Here is a 26,878-nt window from a genome sequence, read left to right as displayed (position 1 = left end):
CCCTGCGCAGGTCGCTCAATAGAGTTAAGACCATTTCTAACATCATTAAATAAAAAAGTAACTATAGAAAGCCCGATTATAGGGATATCCTTAGACCCTCGGTCACCTAATTGCTAGAATTATCTAATGTACTTCCTAACAGTAGATTGATGATATTAAGTAGAAAAAATAATTTAGAAAGTTTGATTAAAGGGATATCTTTTGTCACAGAAACCCCGATCATATAATCTCTAGATTACACAAGTCACTTCCTAACATTGATTTGAAAAAAAACTCCTAAAACCCAAGTTAGCCTCTCTAACAAAGGGTTGGTCTTTATATCAAAGCCTCTAGAAAGTGAGGTAATATCGATATCTGTTATTACTAAGGGCACAATATATCTGGTTGAATGAGTATCCTATGTCACTAAAGATTCCCTAATTAACCAATCCCGTCAACATTCATATAGAGACAAATCCAACCATAGAAAATCAGAATTGACGACTAATAATTAACCTTCGTCATTTAATTTTTTGTTCATGATGAGTCATAAAAACCTACTCAGTATGTGGGATATGTATTAGAGACTGTTGCATACGTTCTCAACAAGATTTACCTTAAAGTCTATGGAGCATACCCCATATGAGATATGCAAGGGTCAAAAACCTAGCTTCTCTTACCGGAGGATTCGGGTTCTAAGGTGTATGTAAAATGTAGGAACAATGATAAGCTCCAATCCAGAGTAGATAATAAGATTGTGGGATAGCCTAGCGAAACATTACGGTAAGCTCTGACCCAAAGTAAATAAGTGCTAGCATATGAGGTAGCTTATTGAAACAAATATTAGTGCAACAAAACTCCAAAGTGATAAGGCGGAGAATGTTGACACAATGATGCTCTCAAGTGGTCTAGTATAAGTATAACTAGGTTGTTTTGTCTAGTATAAGTATAACTAGGTTGTTTTGATATATATATATATATATATATATTTATTGTATACACTCATCCATTCCCTAAGGGCTTCTAATATAACGACTATTAGAACTCAAAAGGCTTCTATTAATATTTTAAAATTTAAAATTTCCATTCTTTTCTTAGTGTTTACTTGTATTATATGAAAAAATAACAGTAAGTTATTATTATTATCTTTCTTCATCTTCTTGTATTAAGTAATTCTCCAAAAGAGAAGTTTTGATAGTGGTTTTTATAGGCCCTCTCCATAGGATTCCCAAGGTTTTCTCCGAGGATTTCTCGGGCCATAGGCTTCAACATCAATAACTCGAAACATTCCACATAAGCTTGAATCAAAGATAACACCAATAACCGGAGAAAAATGCTGTAATCTATAATTCAACTTTAAAAACAGTTTATTCTTTGTGTGCATTAAAAAGCCTTTATGAACACGGTTAAAGGCTCAAACACCACCGGATGCCCCCCTTTACCTATTTACATTTCCTCTGCTAACAGGCTAGTTCAGTTAGCCCTTCTTATTTGTGAATATGAATTTCAAAAACATAAACTGGAAAGATCCCTGAAACTCTTAAATACACTAACTCCCTCGAATTACAAAAATAGTATGTGAAATGCTCTTGCCACTCTGAATACCAACTGATACTTTTTTGTTTTACTTTGGTTTAGTAGATCAAGTTCAACTATCCACATTTATAGAAAATCGAGATCATCGGCAGGACTGGACCAGCTACAGCCAGCGGACCATCCCAAAACACCAAGGATGACATCCACGCTCCCACAAGCATTCACCTACAGTGACATTCATATATAAGACGAGACAAACAAGAAAAGGAAAATTACTTATGGATGAGCCATACTAGGTTGTCATATGTTCCTTCATAATGAAACACCATGACACCAATACCCCTTTTTCTGTCAATCTCGGCCTGTTTCACAACATCGAAGGTCAGGTCGATATGCAACATATGGCACATATAATTCATGTTTGATTATCACTAACCACACAAGAACATATCCTAATTCCGACAGCTGCCAATGCTGATGTAACTTCAGCCATCATGCCTGCCAAGGGAGTGCACAGATTAGGAGAATGGATTCATAGCTAGAATACGAAGAAGGTTGCCATTGTTCAAATTTCATAATATTAGGCAACATAGAACTGGATGGATGCCCATCTTCAATATCATACGCCCAAGTAAACCCGGCCTTAATATTTATTATTAAGTGATTGGAGAATAGAAACAATCATTACCTTTGCGATCAATACATGCAATGTGAAACCATTTAATAGAATGCCCTTCCAAATTATGCCACAATGCGATTTTGCCTGCTTTCCAGCTTTCTAAACCAGGTAACACTTCTTTATATGTAGGAATCTTTCCAAAAAAGAACTCTGTAAGAGCATGCTCCCCAAGCATTGGATCACCATTGATCTTCACACTCATTTTTTGTGCACTCTTGTTGGACTTTCCATTGATTTTACGCAACCCAACATTATTCTGAACTGGCACGAGGCCAGGCTTTGTCTTTGCTGATTCTTCCACAATCGCAAGAATCTTTTCCCATATGGATTTCCTTTCACTGAGCGATGCCTGCTCATTTTCACTCCCGTCCTTGATATCCGCAACAAAATCATCTACTGCATCTGCAGTTATTTCAGTTGCTGCAAGTGCAGCTTGCTCTCTCAGAAACTGATAAAAATATATAAAGTTAATGAGACAAGTGATCCAATAGTCATGAAATAGGTGTGATAAATAAGAGCTCCTACTTTCATTATCTTATGTCTAGCACTGCGAGTCTTTGCATGCTGCAGCCATTGCTGATGCCTCTGGAAAGCTGACTTGTTTGATAAAGCCTAGAAAACAGCAAATTATAATTAATTAAAAAAAATAAAAGGCAGTTAGGAAATGCAACACTTCGTGAAAGGATCAGGTAACTACACCACTTGGACTCTACTAGGAAATGGCATGGTACTATCAGTGAAATGAGCTAAAGAACACTGAGTAAAGGATTTTAAAAAAAGGACAAGCCGGTGCACGAAGCTCCTATCAGTGCAGGGTTCTGGAGAAAGGTCGGATCACTTTGGGTTTATTGTAGTCTTACCTTGCATTTTGCATGACTGTTTCCGCGATTTGAACCGTGCAATGAGCTAAAGAACACTGACTAAAGATTCTAAGCAAATATAATCCACTTAGTTTTTAGTTAGGGCAATAGTTCTTAACATAATTATCTTGTCAAAAGGAAAGATTTAAATACTAGTAATAATTCATTATAAGAAATTATCTTAACCAATTGAATCCAAATACTAAGCAGTAGAAGTCATCAGCCACATAAAATCTACCAATTGCCACAATATGTCCTACGTAGCTAACAGAACAATGAAAGGTATATTCACACCCATGGTAAAACTTAGACATCCAGTTGTTATGTATTGAATGAGCAAGAAATGATGAGATGTGTGAGAAAAATGCACAAAAATTACCCAACCCCATAATTGTTGAGATCAGTGTCGTTATGGTAGAGAGGGGTGAATAACAATTTGTTATTTGTGTAGTTATTGTTCTACAAATATATATATTGATATGTGCAGCAGAAATGAAGAACACAAGAGAAATGCAAACCAAAGTGGACGCCAGCATTTTTATGTGGTTCATGATTCTCCAGAATTGATACGTCCACAACCTATGCACACGAAATCCACTTTCTTCTCTTAAGTTGAGCACTAAAGGTGAAAAAAACCTCTTACAACAATCAGTATGGAAGAATACAACAAGAATAGAAAAAACAGTCAAGGTTTGGTGGAGCAGAATATAGGTGTTACTTGCTCTCTCATATCCCCTTGGACTTCTTTCATAACCTTCACTTTGAATCTTGTCATTACTGATCAGTTGACTGCAGTCGATCAATCCTTCAAATATTATCCAAATCATACTATTAAAACTTCATTTTCGTCGCTATTTGAATTAGTCGTTGTAGTGTTAGTCAATAGAGCTTATAACAATCAACTGATTAGTGCTCAGTAGATTGTGTTAGTCTACTCTAGAACTTTCTGTGCACTTCAAACAGAATTTACACGAGTTGACTCCTAAACATTTTGATTGCTTCAAACGAACCTCAGTCGACTCATCTAATCGGCTAGAAAACTTTCTATTCATTTGTCAATGTTTGAACAATCAGTTGACAAATACTGACTCATCAGTTGACTGATCCAGCCAGAATACCCCAAATAGACCTAACTTGAGGTATTTGGACCACCAGTCAACTAAATCCCAACACCAGTCGGGTCCCAATTAGTTATTTGAACCACCAATCAACCATCGCATCCCCTGACTTCAATCACATCTAAGGTTGAGTCTACCTAAGTTTGCCATCTACCCATGACTAATGCATGATGTCCCTCCACTCACATCTCTCGTGGAATTTCTCCAAGTCTTTAGGTCTTTTTCCGTCAAATCACATTCCTCGGATGTTCTAAGCCTGCAGTTTTTTCTTAGTCATCCTTCATGCTTTTGTTTATGCAGATCTCCTCCTCAACTTGTCATGATCCGATACTCCTTGTCCTGCAGTCACTCTAATGCACTATCCTCCTCCAATCTCAAGGACCTCCAATCATCAAACCATCACAACTCTTGTCCACGTCAAGTCAACCTATATACCTAGTAGACCCTCCACAACTTAGACACATATTAGATAAATACCAATCTCATCCAAACGCTTTGTTGTCTAAATGCAAAGGGAGACGAGAGTCCTAACAATAATAAGCTCAAGGTTCGCCTTTCTATTGCAAATTTAAGTGTGTCATGAAGTTCTCAAATAAACCTATTCTCATTGTAAAATCTACTCGTCGAGTGAGACTAAAAAAGGAAGAGGGTTTATTTTACTATTAGCTTAGCTAACTTTCATGCTTTTCCTTTTTTTAGGTTACTGTAATAGATTTTTTTTTTTTTTGATCTAATTGGATTATATATGAATTAAAAAGTCATAAAGATAGAACTTGGTCATTCAGTTGTTGATAACACTAAAACATGAGGTCGGTGTATTAGGAACAATTGCAGAGCTAGGATGCAGAGGAGTAGCATGAGGACATTGTTCATGGGTGCAGAGTTGATAGAGATTAAGCTAGCCTAGAGCATCAGCGGCTAGTCGAGTTAGTGCATAAGAGTACAACTCTCATGCATAAGGAAGAGATTGTTGGGTGCCTTGGTTCATTCCAATCGAAGATTTGCATAGGAACCAACATTAATCAGGGAGACATCAACAACACTAGAGAGATAGGGCATGGACATTAGAAGCAAATGGAGGAGATAACTTTAGGTTTCTCAATAGCAAAGCATAGGATGCAAGAAGAATAAAATTTTATATTGAGACCAAACTAGTATCATGGGTCATGTTGAGTAAAACTCTGAGGTCATAGTTGGTTACCTGGCATAGGTCTCAATTGGCCTAGGCTTGTCTGATTTTTTTCTTAATAAAACAATTTTTAAAAAAATTGAAAAGGGAAAAAATAAAGAATATTAAAAAAAATCAAAAATAGTTTTTAAATTATTTTTTGATTTTATTTTAATTTTAAAATTTTACTATTTTTTAAATGTTTATACTTTTTATTGCTCAACTCAATACATAGGTCATACTCAATAAGTTTGTGCCATAACTAAACCTAATTTATGTCGTAATCAATTTAACCTGTTATTAGGCGGTGCTTGATAGTGAGTTAAACCACTTCTACCTAGCCTGACTTACGAACAACTCTAAGCTGAGTCTGACACAACCTAGCCCCTATCAGAGCATGTTGGACACAACCTACACTAGGTAGGGTCACAAGAGATTAACCTAGTTGACAATTCTAGCATAGCATAAAAAAAAGAATTGAAAGTGGAAAATTTATTGATAAAAAATTAATAGAGTTACATGGAAAAGAATGATTTTTTATAAACTCAATCCTAATTAAAACTAGGTAAGAATAGACAAATAAAAATCCAATTATTCTTCATAATTATCTACCCAAATTGAAAGATAATAAACTAAAATAGACTAATTACTAAATAACTTAATAAAAAATTCAAAATTTAAATATTCTCTTTGATTTATTTTCTCCATCATAATGTATATTTGGCTAATCTTTTTTGGAAAAAAATGGTTATATCCATGCTTTGACTTTTATTACATTATGTTGCTAACACTTGTAAAATAGTGTTAGTAGATGAGATCCTGGTGATGCATGGAATTATAATAAAAATGAAGAAAAATTATTGCATACTCTTAGCCCACCGCCGACGACTTCCGACCGTCGGCCCGACCAGAACTATACTTTAGGAGGAAGGTGAACCCAGGGGGATCGCAGCCGACATGATCGACCCCGGAATCCAACCGGATCTGAGAAGGAGCTTAGATCGACGGCAGAGGAAATCTTGCTCAGATCCGGCTGGATTCCAGCGCCGATCGCGCAACAACGATCCCCCTGGGTTCACCTTCCCCCTAAGGTATAGTTCTGATCGGGTCAGCTGCCAAAGGCCGCCGCTGGCGGGCTGGAGCGACGAGTGGGACACGAGGACGGGGGATTTTGGGGAGAGAGGATTCGATCTGGTCTCCAACCAAGGATAAAATGAGATAATAATCTTAAGAAGGCATGTTAAAATTTACTAAAGGGGAAACCATAGGAGCAACAAATAAATGACGTAAATCAATTATAATCAATGCACTCGGGCTCAAATACAAGTATCCAAATGTTGTGGCTCTAACTATTTTTAAAAGATTTTGCACCTTAGGGTCATTGATGTTGACTAGGTGTGTCATCTGAGTGTTGAAATCCGACATTGGTACGAAGGGAATAGATGAAGAGATCAAGTATCAAAGATTATAATGGAATGGAAACTTATTTGAAAACCAAGACAATAGTCTCAAGTATTTTAAACACAAAATATAAGGATCTATTTGCTTAACCTAAAGAGTGTCTACTTGTTACAAAGCATATAAACCTCCCAATTACATTACATCTTTAATGCTATCTAAATATTTAAGTCAAAAGACATGATGACAGTAGATATACAATTGATGCAGCTATTAGGACAAGCAAATTACCTAAATCATCATGCATATATTTCACTTCGTCAGATACCTTTTTTTTTGTTCCCATCAGGAACATTACGTAAGTCCAATAATCAAATAACTCCATAAAAAAGACTTAACAATACAACATCATGACAAGAAAAAACAATTTCCTAGAAGCAATACTTGATAAAACAGGTATTTTATTATTTTTTCACAAAATTTCCTATTCTTTTTCTCATTCCCTCCATCTCTTCTCTTTCCTTCAGCTTCTCTTACTTCCTACTCACACTGTCTGCTTGTTGCTATTTTTAGTAGGGTAGCACCACTTGGAGCCAAAGGAGGCCAAGGGTGGTGTGCATAAGAGGAGCACCATAGAAAGAATGGATTACCATCACCAATCAAAGCAAATGTGAGTGGGTTAGCGAAGTCAATGAATAGGGAATTAAGTTATTTCTTTTTGAAGCAATAAATAGTACTCAGTGATTACATGGTGTAGCAAACAATTGAGATCACATAGATCTCAAACTTGACCTCCTTTGCCTGTGAAGCATTGCTGCCTTTGGCTATAGTAGCAAGGAGGAAGCAATGAGCAGCTGCGAGGAAAGAAATGAAGACAGAAGGGAAGGATAGAAATAGTTAAGGAAAAGGAAGAGAAGTACAAAATTGTCCAAAAACCATTACAAACATATCTTTAATTAAAAAAAGGAAAATGCAAAATTTCTCCATAGACAATATCGATGTCAAGTCTATTTGACAGATTTACATGATTGAAGCACTGTTCTAAGAATTTAGCTAGTGGAACAAAAATGCACCCAACGGAAAGATAAAGCATAGTCAGTGTATGTTTTACGTAATCTGTGAAGAAGAAAATTACAATTAATATTTTTCAATCTTCAAGTCTCTGTTACTCACATTGTATGTGATTATCTCGACGACTTCAGCATTGGCAAGGACGTGCATGGGTGAAACTAGATTACCATTGACCTGAAAGAGATGGACATATATACCATGAATTTATCAAAGTGAAACAGTAGATGTCAAATGTGTACCTTTGCAGCAACCATGTTATTTCCAATTTCAGTGTGAATCATATAGGCATAATCAATTACAGTGGCACCCTGGGGAAGGTTTTTAATCTGCAGATCATGGTATTAAATGAGAGTAAATATGCAACTATCTTGTTTTTACAGAAACAAAGACATGCCCTTGATTATTTTACCTCTCCTTTTGGTGTAAAAACAAAAACACGGCTACCCAACAGGTCTCGCATGACAGTGTCAACAAATTCTCTGGAACTCATGTTACCAACAAACTCTTGCTGCCATTCTCTAATTGCTTTGAGCCAACCAATCTGGAGAGTAATGAGGAAACTTCAACTTGATATAGATATTTCCAGGTACTATTAGGTCGCATTTTATGCTTTGATAGGTAAAATTGTATGGCATTGTGGATTATCATGTAGATCCTGATAGATTATCTTGATATAATAGCTAATAATCTACCTTGTAATGATTGATACACATCAAAATGCTATTGTGAAGGGTTGCGCGTTAGGTTGCTAGCCATCATTGACTTTTAGGTAAAAATTATTTGGTCATCCCAAGATCAAACTCATGGTTTAAAGTGTCGAAACGGGAGAAACATCTCGTTCCGCTCGGCGACCGGCACCGGCACGACCCCGGCACCAAACCTACAACAACTGCGATGTGTTGCGCGACTCTGTGGCAGCAGTAGAGGGGTCGCTCCACCCCACAACAACAGCAGAGGGGTCGCATAACCCTTCCGCCGCCACCGTAGAGGCATCGTACGACCCTACGACCGATGCAAAGGGGTTGCATGACCACTGCGGTCGCGCTGGAGGAGTCATCCGATCCCTGCAGCCATGGCTGAGGGGCCGCGCAACCCCGTTGCAACGTTGAAGTAGTGCGAGCTCGCGAGTGGTGTCGGTTTTTTTTTTAAAAATTAAACTTAGGTTAATTATTTTAATCAACTCCTAGCTATGATGGAGATAATCTAAAGAAGTTTTATTAAACTCTAATAAAATTATCTAATTAATTTTATATTTCATTTATTTTAATTTAAAATTAAAATAAAATTTTTATTTATTTATTTATCTATTTTCATATCTTTTTCTTTTTTAAAAGATTATTTTTTAAATATTTATGTTAAATATTTTATTTTTTAATTAATATATTTTATATTTAAAAAATACCGAAACTATATCGGCACGACACGATACGGTACCAAAACTGTATCGTTCCGGTTCAGGACCGAAACTCGGCACGGGTCAAAATTTTAAACCTTGATCAAACTTAACTACCTAATATAGATTAGTAGTGTTGGATATACACCTCAAACATAGTATTAATAGAAGAAAAAATATGTACGACTCCTAGAATTAAGTGGTCGAAGTTAAAGGACGGGAAGCAAAATACATTTAAAGAGAGGGTAGGAGTACAAGTATTAGAATAAATACACGGTGACTCAAATACGATAAGGGATAAGATGACATTAATGTTGAAAATAATAGTTAAGAGTGTACTCAATGAATCAAAAGGATTTGCACCATCAAATAAAAAATCTTGATGGTGGAATGAGAAAATATAGGAGAAAGTGAAGGAAAAAACGAATAGTCTATAAGGTATTATACACTTGTAAGAATGAGAAAATTTTAAAAAGTACTAAGTAGCTAAGAAAGAGACCAAGAAAGTAGTAAATGAAGTCAAGAATGGAACTTTTGGACGCTTATATCGAAAATTAGATGCAAAAGAAGAGGAAAGAGATATTTATAGAATAGCTAAAATAAGGGAAATAAGATGTATTAAAGATAAATGCAATATGATACACTATTAAATGATGAGGAAATAAAAGAGGGATGAAATGAAGGTTTAGGTGATCAACTTATTGCGATAGAGGTAGTTAGGGAAATAAGATATTGAATAACTTATAATGTTATTCAATCTGATATTAAAAACAACAAAAAATCTAATTAGTAGAGGATAAGTACTTTAGTTCTCTTATATAAGAATACAAGAGACATATAAAATTGTGCAAACGGGTATTAAACTAATGTGTCATACCATAAAACATTAGGAATGAATAATAGAAAAAAGACTATGTCACCAAAAAAATTCATAAAAGTTCAACAGACATGGAAATCCAGATTTCCAGTCACAAAGTTATTAAGCATATATTGCAAGATAACTTCACCCCAAATGCCCCCTTAATTATCAAAAACAATCACACTGTGTTCATTTGAGTGATTTCGTATAGAAATGTAATATAACCTACATACCCTGAGAGCAAAATCAGAATTTTTCAAGCAAGTTGTCTTTCCTTTTGAGTTTCTCCCAGCAGGTGTATTTTGTCCAACCATATTTGGAACTGCTTTTCCACTATAGTGGGCAGCTATTCCTCTTTCCGCTATCAAATCCATGTCTTCAGTTCTTATCTGTCATTCAGTAAATCAAACAGAAAAATCACAATATAACTAGTTCAAGATACAGGGAAAAAATGTGTTGTTTATTGTTTAGATTTTCAGCATTAAATCTCATTCGGACACAAAAAGCTTGTGCCCCTGTGATCACCTGAACTTCCAGATGGAACATGCTCTCATAAAGAAAAGGCATCACTGTGGTATGGAGGCTTTGATATCCATTGGGTTTAGGAGTTGCAATATAGTCTTTTATCTGTCATGTATGGAACTGGGTCTATCAAATACAAGCTCATGGAACTGAGTTTATCAAATGCAAGCTATGTGAGAAGTAACTATACATATAAAGGAACTCACAGCTCTAGGAATGGGAGTCCAGATTCCATGAACAAGACCAAGCAGATGGTAGCATATCTAGACAAATTAAAGAAAACTTCAATCGGAGCATTGGTTGCAGAGAAACAACATGCAATAAGGATAAGTTATGCATCACCTGTTGTGCACTACACAAAGGTCCAACCCCATTGCAGGATTTTGGTTTTACAATAATTCGGAGCTAATCATAAAGAAGGGGTAGTTATCATAAGGTGAATCAAAATAGATGTGGCACATAATAACTACCAAAATAGTCTTTATAATTACTTAAGCTTATAAGACAAACCTGAGCAATTTGGTTGATTTCATGAATTGACAGCTTAGATTTCAGCACAGTTTTATACACACTGCTCGACAATACAAAAAATTGCCCATCACCAAAAGAAAAAAAAATTCAAGAGCACTTAGAAAAAGGCAATAATGATAAACAAAAAATTGAAACATAAAATAACAAAGAATTAATCGGAAGGGATGATACATCAGTGTTACTGTAAAGGCCCTTCAAATCTTAAGATGAATGTAAGTAGAAATATGCCTCTCTTATTCAACATACACACTGAGGAAAAGAATGCTACTCATATCAATGTTTAGAATAATTGTGTTTATTCATCAAACCAACCCATTGTGAAACTACAAAGACTATAGGTCTAACACTTATCTAGAAGATGGATAAAATAGAATGAAAACATCAACCAAGAACAATATGCTTCTCCAATCAATGATTTGAGTCTCTGGGATACAGTAGCAAATCAATGTGTTCAACAACAAAGCAGAGAACGTACTAATACCAAAGTTTAGCATTTGGAAAAATTCGGATGCTAATCAAGTATAATGTTTTATTCAACCATAATGTTTAGTATTACCATATTTAATAAAGGCACAAGAAAATTTGAAAAAGGCATATTTCTAATATCATATTTAATTCAAAATATGCTCACTGTTTAATATGTTCATTCCCCATCTGATAATGCTGATAATAGTGTGAAAAGAGAAATCACGCATGAGATATTCAGCAGAAGATATTTTTTATGTAAGATAAAACAAAAGCTGCAGAACTAAAACACAAGTTAGCATTTAGGTTAGTGATCCGACAAAGCATGGATGATTTAGTGTTTTGGAGGCAAAGAAAGCATAAAAGCACAAAATTAGTGATATATGAGAAATGACTAGTGTGAAAGATCATGGATTTTGTTAACAAAAGAATTATTCATCCTTGCATTGAATCTTGTTTAAATATTTAGAAAGTTTAAATGAGTAAGGCCAAAAAGAAGAGTTACTGGCATGGATTAAAGTATCGCTCCATGCCTGTCAGTATGGGCAGAACATTCCGTCCTGCTTGCCAATCAGCAGACACAACTCCCTGAGAAAAATGAAACCACCACAAAAAGTAGGAATCTTCCACGAGCTCAAGGTGGGATATTAGGGCATGCAAATCACCTACGTGAGTCTTTCATGCTTCCATGGGTCACACACTGGAGATGTTCTTGTGGGATACCAAGGTCAAAGGAGACATTCCACAAGCCTTCTGTCAACACACTATGGCACTAACATGAGTCTTTTGCAAGCAACCATCGATGTTTGGAAAACATTCAGTTATGGAGGCATCCTAAAAACAGGTGAGATCAAGCAACATTGGCTCCAAGCGAGATAAGAAGCTTCCTCAAGGTGGCGTGGGCTTCAACACAAGACAATGAGGGCTTCATTCCTTCGCCATTGTCCTCTTTGACTTTGAGATTTCTATAACAATGCCTCTTCTCTCAGCTTGTCTGTAACGTACCAAAAACAAAGAGGTATTCTTCTTCCTCCTCTCCATCCTATCTTCCCCTCTCTCTTTTAGTGTTCAGCACACCGTTGGCACCAACACCTGTGGTGGCCAACACATTTTTTCTGGCTGAGGACCAAAACCCCAGCTTGGAATGAGATTCCAAACTTTGGCAATTAATACCATAGAACCCAAAATGATATGGTTGTAGAAGAGATTATGGATGAACAAGTTGGTTGACATCAAATACAATATGTCTAAAGTTGATCCGATGCAGGTGTCTCACACAGCATAATATGGCTGTGAAGGAGAAGGCAAGTTTATAGAAAGTGGGACAAATAGAAAATACAAAAGGGAAATCAAGGGCATATCTCCACAAGAGAAGCAAAGAAAGAATGAAGATGAATTTGTGTCAAGTAAGGACAAGTGGCATCGTCTAACGTGGAATTTGTGTCAAGTATAGACAAGTGGCATCGTCTAATATAAAGAAGTACACGAAAGATAAAAAAAGGAGAAACCTGAATAAAAGATTACTGTATTAGGTTTAGGGCTGTAAATGAGCCGAGCCGAGCTTTGGGATATTCAAGCTTGTTTGATAAGATAACCGAGCGAGCTTAAAATGAACCAAGCTTTTGAAATGAGTGTTCAAGCTTGGCTTGGTTTATTTTTTATGAGCTTGAGCTTGTTTGAAGCTTGGCTTGAGCTTGGTTCATTTAGATGTTATCAAGCTCTCAATTCAAGCTTGGTTTGAGCTTGGTTCGAGCTTGGTTCGTTTAGATGTTATCAAGCTCTCAATTCAAGCTTGTTTGATTGTTTGAAATTTTTAATTGTTTGATTGGTTATTAAGATTGATAATTTAAATTTATTTATTTATTTTATTTTATTTTATTTTATTGTTTATTTAGGATATTGAAAATAGTTTTATTTATAAATATGGTTTGTGAACATTGTTCACGAACGTTGTTCACGAATGTTGTTCACAAACGTTAATGAGCTGAACACATATGTGTTCAAGCTTGTTTGTTTACCTTAACAAGCTGTTCAAGCTTGTTTGTTTAATTAATCTTATGTATATTGAACGAACATAAACAACCTCTTACCAAGCCGAACACCAAGCTTGTTCACGAATGTTTGGTTCATTTACAACCATAATTAGGTTTAAGCATTTTGGAATGTACTGACAAAACCAACTTCACACAATACGATGAACAAGAAGATTACTCAACGAGTATTGGTAATTTTTAATAAACAGGAGCTACTTTTTCATGATCATGAAACATGTGGGATGCATTTAATATCTTCCCCCTTTGATTTTCTATCCAATTAACTATAAAGAGATAAATTCAATCCTCAAAATTATTTTATGTATGAGAAGAACTCAACTTGCTAATCATACTATAATTTACTCTTGAAATTTCTAAGCATATTTTACTTTCAAAACATTCTATAAGATTTGCTTCACAAGTCATTCTATGTATACCAAGTCATAAATGATTGGAAAGATTAAATATGAGAAGTACAATGAACTAAGGATTTTTGTCAACCTGTAAAGTTCCTTGCATACAGAACGCACTTCTGTTGTAACTGTCACAAGATCCAAAAATTGATCCTCCTCAATTTTTTGCCGCAAAATCTTCTTAGCCTGAAATATTAAGTGTGGAAATATTTTTCTCGCTGCATACAAGGAGACTAATATGGCTATTTGCAATAACAAACATTAACTGCTACTTGATTTTTTTTCATTTGACTTCCAAGAAAATGTTACCACGTCCAGTTCTTTGACATAATCTTTATAAAGATCTTCAACTCTTTTCTTGAGCTCCACAAAATCATTAGGATTTGTATACATGAAAGACAGGTATTCTAATTCTGACTGCAAAATGAAAATTGATAGTCAAAATTTTTAATAAAACACAAAATGAATAATAACCTAATATTTTGACCTCAATCATAAAATCAAAAGTAAGAACGACTATAACAAATTATCTAAAAGTCTAAAAGAACTAAACACTAATATGGTTTCTTTAAACTATACTACAGAGCAGTACAGTGATCATGCAATTGCTGTTCAAGTGGAATCTTTTTTCTATGCAGGAGCACACATTGAATAAACCTGGACTTTCCCATTAGGATTCTATTTTTAAGATACGCTAGTAATCATTTTAAGAGAGTTATACTTTGCTGAAAATAAGAACAATCAAAAAAATATTTCAGCCAATTTTATTAGGCAAAAGGTATGTATTCAGCCTTTCACCAAAAATACATCACCTGCCGAGTTAAATTGTTAATGAAAGTTATTTAGTTATTTACGCCCCTTGGCTAAAAGGGACCTAGTTGGCATTGTTATAGATCTTTCCATATAAGCAAACAATTAAGGCTCCGTTTATTTCATTGAAAAATATTTTCTAATAAAACTTCTTTTTGGATTTTCTAGAGTTTAGTGCAATGGAAAATCATGGTAAATGAAATTTTTTCTTTTAATCAATGAAAAAATATAGGCATTTTTTACTTTGAAAAAGAGCAAAAGTCATTTCCCTCAGAAGTCCTTTCTCTTCGCTATCTACCTTTGTCCTTGTCAAAGTAGGTGATCAGTAGATCGGGTTAAGCATTCCAATCAAGACAAGCAGGTTAACTGGTTCATCCAAGTACGCGATCAATTGATTGGTTCAGCGGTCCAAACAAGCCAAGCAAGTTAAGTGGTTCAGCCGATTGGATCAATTCAATTGGGGTGATCTAGCTGAGCAATTCTGGCAAACTAGTCGACTGAATTGGTCCAATTTGTCCAGTGGACCTGATGGGCCAAGCAAGTTAGGTAGTCAAGTTAGTCAGGCCAAGCCAATTGAAGAGGACCAAGCTGGCCGAGTAATTTGATGGGTAAGTTGGTCAGATTGAATTGGTAGGGTCGTTCTAGGAAGTCCAATAGGGTTGATCCATCAGTTAGGATTTATTGGGCTGGTCATGTGGGTTGGTTGGGCTAATCGAGTTAGGTGGGCTAGGAGGCCAAGAAGTTCGGGTGGATTTGGGAGCTAGGAAGTTCAGTCGGATTGAGGGAGCCAATCTTACTAGGTGGATCGGTCGATCCAGACTAGATCAGGCCAGCAAGCTGCCTAGCTTGTTTGGCCTGCCAAGCCTAACCACAACCAGTTAGCATCCGACTAGCATAAAATAGTTTTCTTTTTGTGAATTGAACCACAAGAAAATATTTTCCAACATTTTAGTGTCACATTCAACTAACATAAAATAATTTATTTTATCTGAAAATATTTTTCTTAGAAAATATTTTCACAAATAAGTTATTTTTTAGCTAACAAACGGAGCCTATGTATTTAACTCAAAGCAATTGAAACAAATTTGGAAGTCAAATGGATGAAAATAAAGACAACTAAAAGCAAGAAGCAAGAGTTATCAAGCTTTGCACAACATTTTCACTGCACATACCTTAATTTGGTACATCCCTAGAAGCTTTGCTAGAGGCGCAAACACTTGAAGTGTCTCTAATGCAATACTGGCCTGATAACAAAATGAAGCTAACTAATTAGTAGGAAACCAAATGATGCAGAAAAAAGTAACAAATTATATGATAAATACAAAAACCTGCTTATGTGGTGGCATATGGGATAGCGTGCGCATATTGTGTAAACGATCAGCAAGTTTGACAATAATGACACGAACCTACAGAAGCATTTAATCAAACAACCCACATTATAGTAAAAGACAACTAGACCAGAATAAATGTATAACATGAAAACCTCTTCTGTCATTGCAAGAAACATTTGCCTCAAATCATCAGCTTTTACATCTTGAACTGAACTATCTGCACCATTGCATGTCAGTTTTCCTAGCTTGGACACCTAGGTCAGACAATAATACTGGAAATTAAATCAAGAGTTTGATGTTCCAACTAACATGCCTAGAATGATCCTACCTTAGTCTCTCCCTCAACAATGTGCCGCACAGTAGCACCGAACTCCTTCTCTATTCTCTCAAATGTAACTACTTTTGTATCTTCAACAGTATCATGCAATAGACCAGCAGCGATTGATTCCCAATCCAACTCCTATTAAATGATGAAATATCAAACTGATATATAACTGATGATTTTAAACAGTATTACAGCACACATTGTTTTGATAAAATCCCTTACAACTTGAAATAGGTATCTATTATCATGTCTGTTACTCACATGTTCACCAAGTATCCTTGCAACTTCAACTGGATGAATAATGAAAGGTTCTCCACTTCGCCGTTTCTGGCCATCATGAGCCTCAAAAGCAAGCTGCACTTACCAGACAAGCATATCAAATGTGAACTCTGTATTTTACGCTAGTTTTTTGTATGTGCAAAATTTGCAGGGGTCAAGCTACAAACTCAAGAATGTATAGATTAAATGAATATTTCGCACAAAAAGTATTAAACAAATCAACTTACAGGTGGCTAAGTAGCGATATGGAGGTAATGAGTTAACAATACCATTATATGTATGAAAATCATATGGGAATAAGCATAGGGATAAAAACATATGAGAAACTTCTTTAACAATATAGAAATTAAGATTAAGTCTAAACAAAAAAGATTTAAAATCTTCAGATTTTATTTTTAATTAAATCAAATAATTTTAACTTAATCTAAAAAAATTGAAATAAAAAATTCCAAAAAATGTTCAAGTAAACATTTAGAAGTGAAATTGATTACAAGTTTCTAATTCTAAATTTCTAGTGAAAAATCTTTGAAATATTTTGTAATATTTTGTTCAACATCGAGATAAGGAACTACTTGTGTCATATGTTCTCTCCCATGGGCTATCCGGGCTGGTACCTAATAGAGGTGTTGCCACATAAAGCCTGGGGTCGAATCCCGGCGAGCGCATGCTCCTAGGGCAAAGCACCCCCTCTGCTAGATGGCTGCTCGGTACCGTGGTTTACCACCCTATCACAATGTGGGGCCAGAGTGACGAGATGCTCAGGGTGAGCATTATCACCTTTTTGCCATATACTAGTGTCATATTTTTAATATTGTTTTGCTCCCTTAGCCAAATTCTTTTAGCATTGTTTTTATGAAAATCTTAGAATAATTTTGATCAATGTTTATTCTATTAAAGTATAAAAGATAGCTCAATTCAACCTAAACTGTTTAAAATGTCAAAGGCACTTAGGTGGTGGGAGATCTCTATATTTTAATAATATTAAGATGTAAACTAAAGGGATGAAGTTTGGTTATTTGTCTCATTTCCAATCTTTTAACATGCCCCCTTCAACCCAACAATATTCTAGAGGTGAGGATCAAGCTCTGATACGATGTTAAAGCTTAAGAGAGACTCTAATTCAATCCAAAATGTAAAGATACATAGGTGACAGATATTTTGCTATTTATGTATATTTTAAAAATTGTGAATTTTTCCGCCGCAACTCACTTCCACTCCTTTTAATAATTGCAATCAGGAGTTTTCATTATTTAATGTTCATCATTGTGTTGTTAAATTCCAAATTTTCAGGAGTTATCTTTTAAAGCTTTTTAGTTGTTTATTACAAAATTTACAACTTTTGTTTCCGTTTTCATTATTCTAGCTTTTTAGTTTTTCTCAATGACATATATACCATTCCGTGTTGGTCGAAATTTGAGAAGCATCTTGTTTTACCTGTCAACGGACACACAAAACTTGTTCGAGATGGTGAAATCGCAACTAGAAACCCAACTTCATCTTTCTTTGCTTTTCAGTGTGCAATGTCTCAAACTCTTCAAGCTTAAGCTTCCAACTATGATAAAGAAGCTTCCAACTATGACAATGAAGCTTTTGATTGCAATGATGAAGCTTCCATGAGCTTTCTGACTTGATGAAGTCACTCGAGGCTCTCGTTGTCCACTCGAGGTTTTTGTTGTCCGAGACAGTCACTCAAGACTTCCACTATCAGAGATGAAATTACTTGACAGACTTTTGCTACTTGAGACAAAGTTGCTTGAGACTTTTGTTGTCTGAGATTAAGGCGCTTGAGGCTTCCCCTATCCGAGATGACAAAGTCACTAAACCAAAGATTGTGCTGGCGATAGTCACTACAATGCACAACAACGTCATAAGCTTCTATAACAACTATGCAATAATCTTCTTCCTTTTCTCCTCCACTACAATTCCTTCCACCTAGTGTCTTCAGCATATGCGTAGGCAATATCGGCATGATGCCATTCAGGTTAAAGACCGAAATCTCAAGTAGGAATGAGATTTTAATCCTTAGTTTTTATGATATGATAGCAATTATTTGTATCTAAAGCAAGGTTGTCGAATTGAAGTTTGTATCATTAATCATTTTTGTGAATTTTTTAATCATAAATCAGATTGAATCATGAATATAAGGTTTGGATAAATTACAAAACCTCAATCCTTGACATAGGAATATCATTTTTATCTCCACCCTCACTATCGGCTCAAAGTCCATAACACCCATAGAATTAAGAAGACAAAGAAGCTAAGTGTCGAATTGTATCATTTGTCGAATTGAGAATTAAATAACCTACTAAATTCAAAATTTAGAGAAATCAAGACAAAGAGATGCAATCAACATTACTTGAATTCATCTAAAACACATGTCATAATGTGTCAAAGCATGCTAAGTGTCCACACGACATAATACTCATATGCTCAATCGGCACAAGATTTGAAACCTTCCTTTGAGCTAGGGTTTTGATGCCAGATTAGAACGAACTAGTGCCAGTGTCATGCTAAATGCATGTCATGTCTAAGGCACAAAGGAGGAGATGAATCCAAGTTCCAAAAAGGAAGCAAAATCCAAGACACTAACAAAATAGTCACGTGAGGGGGAAGGAGAGGAGGAAGAAGAAGAGTACCTATTGCTTTGTTTTAAAACATCACAACAAAACTAGGAAATGTGTCGACATCATAAGAGTCATAGATTAGTAGGAGAAAGGGTTTTGTGATGGGAGAGATTCAGTCTTGCTGACACAAGGGCTTTCATTTCAGGTGAGATTTAGAGATAATCTTTGTTTTCACACACCGCACTAATAGAGTATTATGCCACTCGTAGAAGATTCACACAGGTGGGTTTCCTCAATGGGTTTCATCTTGTATGTGGCTATTTGGTCTTGTGTCACTCATAGAGAACTCGCACCTATCAGTTTCCTGGTCATGATCTATTTTGCTTTCGTGGTCATGATCTATTTTGCATGTTTGTTAGCTAGTGGGACAAAATGCTTTGCCAACATCAACCAACCAAATAAAATTTTAAATTATGGACAAAAGAGAGATTGCACAGCCAATAAGTATAAGATTTCACTGATTTACCTAAATATATGTTAAACCAAAATCATCGTCTAGCACAGTGGGAGATTCAAACCATGGGCATTACTTCCCAAGAAAGGGAGTGAGTCAACAAGTTCAAACAGATGTAAAGTTATTCTCAGCAAAAGTTCTCTAATTTCAGAAGTTTGAGGAATGAGATGGCTTGTTGCTTTGTCTCACTCCACGATGTGTGGATCCATATATTTGTCATTAACAATTGTGAATGCTTCCAGAAGAATTGCATCATGACGTTACATGACATGACCCTTAAAAAGTATGGGCATAGATATTTCTATTTTTTTTTGCTTATGTTCTTTTTCTGAAAAAAAAAAGAAATATAAGATGCATTGAACCTTATTGAGATTTGAAACGGGACCCATCAGATAATAAACGACAGGGTGCATGGATGGCATGAAGGTGATCCATTTCTCAGATAAATCAGATCCACTTTCTGCCAATTCTAATACAAATGACATCAAGATAGGACCCAACCACATTAGAAAATGATGCAACTCTTTTATATTACTTCCATAGGGGTCTAATAGAATAATCAGAGTAGTGTATCTGCTTTTCCTGGCTTGAAGAGAAACACTAATTATGAGCAGAATCTTATAGCTTTTTTTAGCTCCTTCCAATTGCCTGCTATGTAGATCAAGCTATCAAATCTTTGATTACTACAGTACATCTCGAACAACTTAATTTAATATGTTGAATTAATTTTTTTTAATAAAGCAAGCACATGACATTTTTGAAAAACATGAGATTGGTGCATGTCACTAACCATAAACAGATAAACAAAGAAAATAAGTAATAAAACTAAAAACATACTAAGCATCATTGTAATGTACTGTGTGCATGCTTAGTCTAAGTAGTTACCTTCAATGCATCATTTACTAACTTCAGTTCCTCCTGTGCAAGATAAGAAATAGTTGGTCTCAGCTCCTGTTTCATAAATATCCAAAACTTGTTATAGATAATGAACATTATCAGCTATTGAGACTGCAAATTGCTAATCAACAAGTTTCACAGAGAAATAATTTACAAGAGGCCCAGAACTGCTATTAAACATAAGTTATTTGAAAGCGATTGAGCTGAAAGAGAACTTATATTAGCTTGTTGTACATCTAACATTAAGATGAACTATAATAGTAACATAATTTGACCCGTGAACAATTTTAGACATCTTCACCAAATTTTATCATATTTAAATTTGTACATTTTAAATTATTTTTTAAAACTTGTAGTTGATTAATTAAGCTAAATTGAACTAATTCTTGTGTTTGGGGATCAAGTGGAAGTTAGTTTAAGATTAGATAGAGCTTATCGAGTAGACATGGTGATTAAGATGAAGTGAGTTCAAACTGAGCTTGAGTTAATTTATTTTTGTCAGTTTTAAAATTGAACAAAATAGTAACTATATTTAATTCAGTGGTAAAGATTAGGAATTTAATTCCTCACCCTTCTCTCTCTATGCACTGATCACTAAGGGTGCAAACGAATCAAATCAGCTGAATAATATGAAAATATTGATATTCGAGTTCGAGCTCGAAAAATATATATGATATTTGAAGCTCGATTCAAAGCTCGAAAATACAAATAATTTTGGCTCGAGCTTGATTCGAAATAAAATTCAAGCTCGAGCTTGATTCGAATTGTTCAAACCTTGATTTGAGCATATTCAAACTATAATTTGAAATGACTTAGATTCGAATTATTTGAACCTTAATTTGAATATATTTAAGTTAACATTGTGTAAAAATAATTAGAATTCAATTCGAGTACGGTTCACGAGCAGCTCGTGAATAATCGAACCAAATAGTATAGGTTCGAATTCGGCTCAAAAAAATATTCAAACATGTTCGAGTTCGGCTCAAATTTGATAATTTCGAATACAAATCGAATATTTTTCGAGCGGGTGGGAAAAGTTAGCGGATCGGCTCAATTTGTTTGCACCCCTACAGCCCTACACCTCAACTCCCCTCAAATTTTCTCACCCACCTATTGTCATCACTCACCCGCTACCACTACTTACTACCATCAACTATTGTTGCCCACCTATTATCTCTCGCCTGCCGCCACTGTACACCTCATATTGGTACTACACCCCTCTCCTCCCTTCCCTCGTACTCTCTACTCTCCCTCTTTGCTTTTGTCACATGGCAATATCATTTCGGATATCAATTGGTGAACGAAATACTAAACTAAATTATGTCCTTGCCAATTGACATAGCTCGGCACTTCAACCCTTGGTAACTATACTTCTAATTTTAAAACAATATCATATTAATCAGCTTGTCAAAAATATAGATGAGCAATAACATTATTTTAAGTCGTTATGAGTTAGATCCAAAAGGAAGTCAAAGATGCAGGACAAGTCACTCCTACAAACATAGTGACGAAAATGCAGATGAACTATAAAAGCAATTATGATGATCAGCCACACAAAATTTAGGAGCATTTGGACTACTAACATTCAAGCCAGAGAACAAAAGTAATGTTCTAGTTTCCCTTTTAAACATTTAGCTCGATGTTGATAACAATAATTGTCCATCACAGATATTTAATTCTTATATAAAGTATGGGGATTATCATGCATTCAAACTAAGTAAAAAAGAAGCAGCCTATAATTAAGGCTTGGATTAAGTATGAGGATTATACTGACTGGAAAAAGAAATCATGTTTTCTTATATAAATTGAAGTGACAAATAAATGATATTGTTAATAACCACAATATATAATGTGCCGTCGAAATGCCTCATCAAAGGCAATCCTACCAACTACATGGGTTCCTATCATAATGGACAAAAAACTAAGAAAGCATGATACAAAAAGAAACATAAGCATCTATCAAGGTCATTAATTACATAAAGTAAGAAAGCAATGAAAAATCTTGTTTCTACCTCCCATAATGAATCTGGAGAAATTCTATCAAAGGGGTACATGTATGATGAAGCACAACCAGTCCTGCAAGCAAACCTCCAATCTTTGCTTGGACGATGAGCAATATCTGATCTAAAAGACCACCCATATCCACCAAAATCCACAACATTACATCCCAACTTCTCATTATGATCTTCTGATTTCTGATTAGCCTATGCAACCAAATGAAGGATGTACTGAAAACTAGTTATTATCAATAGAAACTTAAAGCGCAATGAAGGTAGCTGTCAATTGACACTGAAATTCAAATACAAATTTAATTGCCAATGATAATAACAGAAATAAATGATAGCTACATATCAATTGCAAATACTAAAGCTGATTGTAGATCCTGATAAGTAGTTATCTGTCGTTAACATTAAAAGGCAAACTAATACTTAATTATTCAATAGAAATAGATAAGAAAAAGCAAATAGTGCGGAAGGCTCATTCAGAACAGTTTCCTATAGTAATACTTGGTTAGGAAATTCTGGGAAGCTTTATGTTTAGCTTGAAAGATTGAAAATTCTCCATGATTCAATGAAGGTTAGATTTGCATCCTAAACAGGTGTGCTATGGGGCAAAATAATTGTTTCCATTTTAAATATAAATTTGAAAGAGAATTATTTTACTTTATTAGCGGTATCGGAATACACCATTTGGGGATAAGTCATCGACAAAATTCTTGGAAGAACTAAATAGACAACTATAAATATAAGACTATGTATTTCCTCTCAGCTACTCTTGTGCTTGTTCAGTGTTTTCTCATGACTCAAAAATTTTCTTCCCCTTCAGAAAGAAGGTTCTGATTAACAGGCAACTTCTCCTACCAAAATGGCACAGTAACTCCAATTGAATAAATCAATTCATTGAAGCTTCCAGATGTCATAAGTCTGTCACATCATTAACTTCAAAATTGGAAACTGTAATACCCTTAAATTAAGTTTTTGAGAACTTAATTAGTTAATTTACTACATGGTTTAAAGTGTCATGCCGAGACAGTTGAAACGGGCGAAACATCTCGTTCCACTCGGCGACCGACACTAGCACGACCCCAGCACTAGCCCTGCGACAGGTGCGACGTGTTGCACGACCCCGTGGTCATAGCGGAGGGGTCGATCGACCTTGCAACAACAGCGAAGGGGTCGCATAACCCTTCTGCTCCAGCCGCGGAGGCATCGTGCGACCCTGCGGTCGCTGCAGAGGGGTCGCATGGCCAACGCAGTTGTGCTGAAGGAGTCATGCAATCCCGCGGCCATAGCTGGTCACGCAACCCCGCCACAGCGCCGAAGTCATGCGGGCTCGCTAGTGGTGTCGGATTTTAGATTTTTTTTTAATTAAACTTAAGTTAATTATTTTAATCAACTCCTAGCTATGATGGAGATAATCTAAAGAGATTTTATTAAACCCTAATAAAATTATCTAATTAATTTTATATTTCATTTATTTTAATTTAAAAATTATAATACAATTTTTATTTATTTATTTGTCTATTTTCATATCTTTTCCTTTTTTTAAAGATTATTTTTTATATTATTTATTTTTCAAATATTTATGTTAAATATTTTAGTTTTTAATTAATATATTTTTTATTTAAAAAATACCGAAACTATATCGGTACGGCACAATAAGGTACCGAAACCGTATCATTCCGGTCAAGGACCGAAACCTCGGCACAGGTCGAAATTTTAAACCTTGATTTACTATTCCCTCTTTCAAGATGCTTAACTCAGTTCTTCCATGAAATTGGTCACTAGACTCTATAATCAATCCCCAAAACTTTCAAAAGCGCTGATACATACAAAAACGGGATACCAATATCAATCTAAGAAGAATGTGTAGAAATAGTCCTTTGGACATAATCAGCACACAATATTTAAAACTTCGATCACAGGAAACATTGAATGGCAGAATTAAGTCATTAATTTCTCTTCAGTGAGTCATTCAAGGATCCAAATGTATGTGATTTATTTCTCATCAATTCAACTCAGAAACATAAATCTCCTCTAAAACCCCATATCATAAGAGGCAAATATTTTCATCAGATTGCATAATGGAAAGTGTCATAATTTTGAATTTTCATCTATGCCTCAAAATGTCTCAACCAACCATATTCTTGGCATGAGGCAGTGAATGAATGACCTATCTGAAAAGAACACTATCTTTAGTGAGTTTCTTTGATAAACTATATCTATAAGAACCCAATTGGCTGAATAGTGAACTGTGGTGCAATCAGGATTGGGAAGAGGGAGTGGAAATTCATCCCTCTTTGGAAATGCAAAGCCTTTCTCATCCCGAATGATCATCTTCATGGCAAAGCATGTGTCAATATCGATTTTCATATTGCCATGAGTGACATTTAAACCATACAATTCATAACCTAAATGTAAAGAAATGTTTGTTATCAAACCGCCAAAAACTACTTGTCCCGAAGAAGCTTTACCGGACCTCGCAAGTGTTTATAAGAAATAAAACACTGAGTCGAAGTTGACTTTATTAAGCATAACCCAAAACAAATAAAGCTCCAGTGAAAAGTTAAGCTCTGGCCACTATATCCATTGACACCAATTGTTTTATCTAACTCACTGGAAATAAATGATACATTCTTTCACACATCGTTATCAAACTTTTTGCAACGTCCATAAAATATTTCCCATCTTTACAATTTAATTGGACTAGGGAATGATTTTTGCAGAGATCCTCATCAAGGAAAGAATTAATTCCACCGTGTAAATGTGTGTCTAAAAATAACAAAGAAAGAAGATATACTCTTCGCTAATAAAGTACTCTTGTTCACTTGTAGCTACAATCCCAAACTCAGAGAACAAGGAAGATACAAACACCTTCCAACCTTATGGAGATAAAAGGATAGACAATCACGCAAAGTTAAGGCCACATAATTCATTCATCCTAACTTCCAGAAAGAATCATAAATCAATCAATAACCTAGCGCACTTACATGGCACAGCCAACGCGATCTTTGAATCCTCCTCTTCTCATCACGGTGGTGTGCCGAGCACCGCGGCAAGGTCGTACTAGCTAGAGAACCAGTAAGAACCCTCGGTGCCTTCCACGCACAAGACAGAACACTGCACTCATACCGCCCACTTCCTTCCCCTTTAGAAACCTTGCAGCGGTTTGCACACTCCGCCATCACTGCAAGATCAAAGAATCCGAGATTTGATCCAATTCAAGATTGTACAAAAACCCTCCAAACGTAGAAAGATCTAGTAAACATCGAAGAAACCCACCAGAACTCGACGGCTGCGAAGCCATCTTGCCAATGGATTTGAAAAAGGAAAAATCTCATCGACTTCAAGCGATTAAAACTTATGGCGTAGAAGATGAGCCGCCAGGAGGATGAATCGCAGAGAGCGACCAATCCCTTTCAGTTTCCGGTTCTTCGATGGAGAGACGAAAAAGGGAAGCTGAGACTGGAGAAGGAGCGGAGGAACGGGATATGACGAGGATGGGAAGCCACACGAACCCCGCAGCTTTGACAAGATTTTTAGTTTAATTGATACCTTTTATGCGGATGGGGAATTGAGGTGCCCTTTGCATATTCTTTAACCATTTAAATTAATTATTCTCATTGTAAACAGGGTAAATATATATAAAGAATGATATGATAAGCAACACTTTGTGCGCGTAAGTCTTTCCCTTTCATTATCTGTTATTCGGCTTTATATAATTTTTTTTTGCACTATATATATATATATATATATATCCTATCAAGGACAAGCCCTAGCTACTATGATACTAGTTTTTTGCTTATATAATTTGCAGACAACTTGTCAAACAGCAATTCCATCTACATTTCATAACCAATGCATGGTAATTCATTTAATTGTAAGTTGTAATTCCCGACCGTAATCCTAAAGGAATATTAGAAGGAAGGAAGAATTTATTCTATAACATGCAAGGTCGACGCCTGTTACAAACGCTTGCAGCCACATTGGACAATTAGCTACTACAAGTTGTAGCAGTTACTTTGATAGTTAATTGCTACACCTTATAGCAGTTAACTTTCCATGTAGGTGCTACAACTTGTAGCAGCCACTTGGTAAAACATTTTTGGAGTAGCTACATTTTCTAGTAGATA

General features: G+C 35.5%; 1 protein-coding gene across 2 annotated transcripts; it reads right to left on the bottom strand.

Moving 5' to 3' along the window:
- Positions 1–1,305: 1,305 nt before the first annotated feature.
- LOC122046465 (putative GTP diphosphokinase RSH1, chloroplastic) lies at positions 1,306–26,301 on the bottom strand. 2 transcript variants are annotated; one of them, XM_042607181.1, is made up of 24 exons: positions 26,028–26,301; positions 25,736–25,932; positions 22,758–22,949; positions 20,734–20,766; positions 16,753–16,845; positions 16,495–16,626; positions 16,319–16,420; positions 16,164–16,241; positions 16,008–16,079; positions 14,335–14,442; positions 14,114–14,211; positions 11,094–11,154; positions 10,926–10,988; positions 10,790–10,846; positions 10,587–10,688; positions 10,295–10,450; positions 8,219–8,350; positions 8,049–8,135; positions 7,912–7,983; positions 2,720–2,806; positions 2,204–2,642; positions 1,952–2,013; positions 1,809–1,877; positions 1,306–1,740 (listed from the first exon to the last, which is right to left on the bottom strand). In XM_042607181.1, the coding sequence occupies exons 1-24, from the start codon at positions 26,050–26,052 to the stop codon at positions 1,642–1,644; spliced, it is 2,616 nt and encodes an 871-aa protein (XP_042463115.1). In that variant the 5' UTR covers positions 26,053–26,301; the 3' UTR covers positions 1,306–1,641. The 2 variants fall into 2 exon arrangements, with proteins under 2 accessions (XP_042463115.1, XP_042463114.1); XM_042607180.1 differs by having other exon boundaries at positions 20,734–20,799; positions 26,028–26,300.
- Between the last annotated feature and the right edge of the window lie 577 nt (positions 26,302–26,878).

The sequence above is a fragment of the Zingiber officinale genome, chromosome 2B, assembly GCF_018446385.1.
Source record: "Zingiber officinale cultivar Zhangliang chromosome 2B, Zo_v1.1, whole genome shotgun sequence".
Classification (NCBI taxonomy): domain Eukaryota; kingdom Viridiplantae; phylum Streptophyta; class Magnoliopsida; order Zingiberales; family Zingiberaceae; genus Zingiber; species Zingiber officinale.
This window is presented reverse-complemented; position numbering and strand designations above follow the sequence as displayed.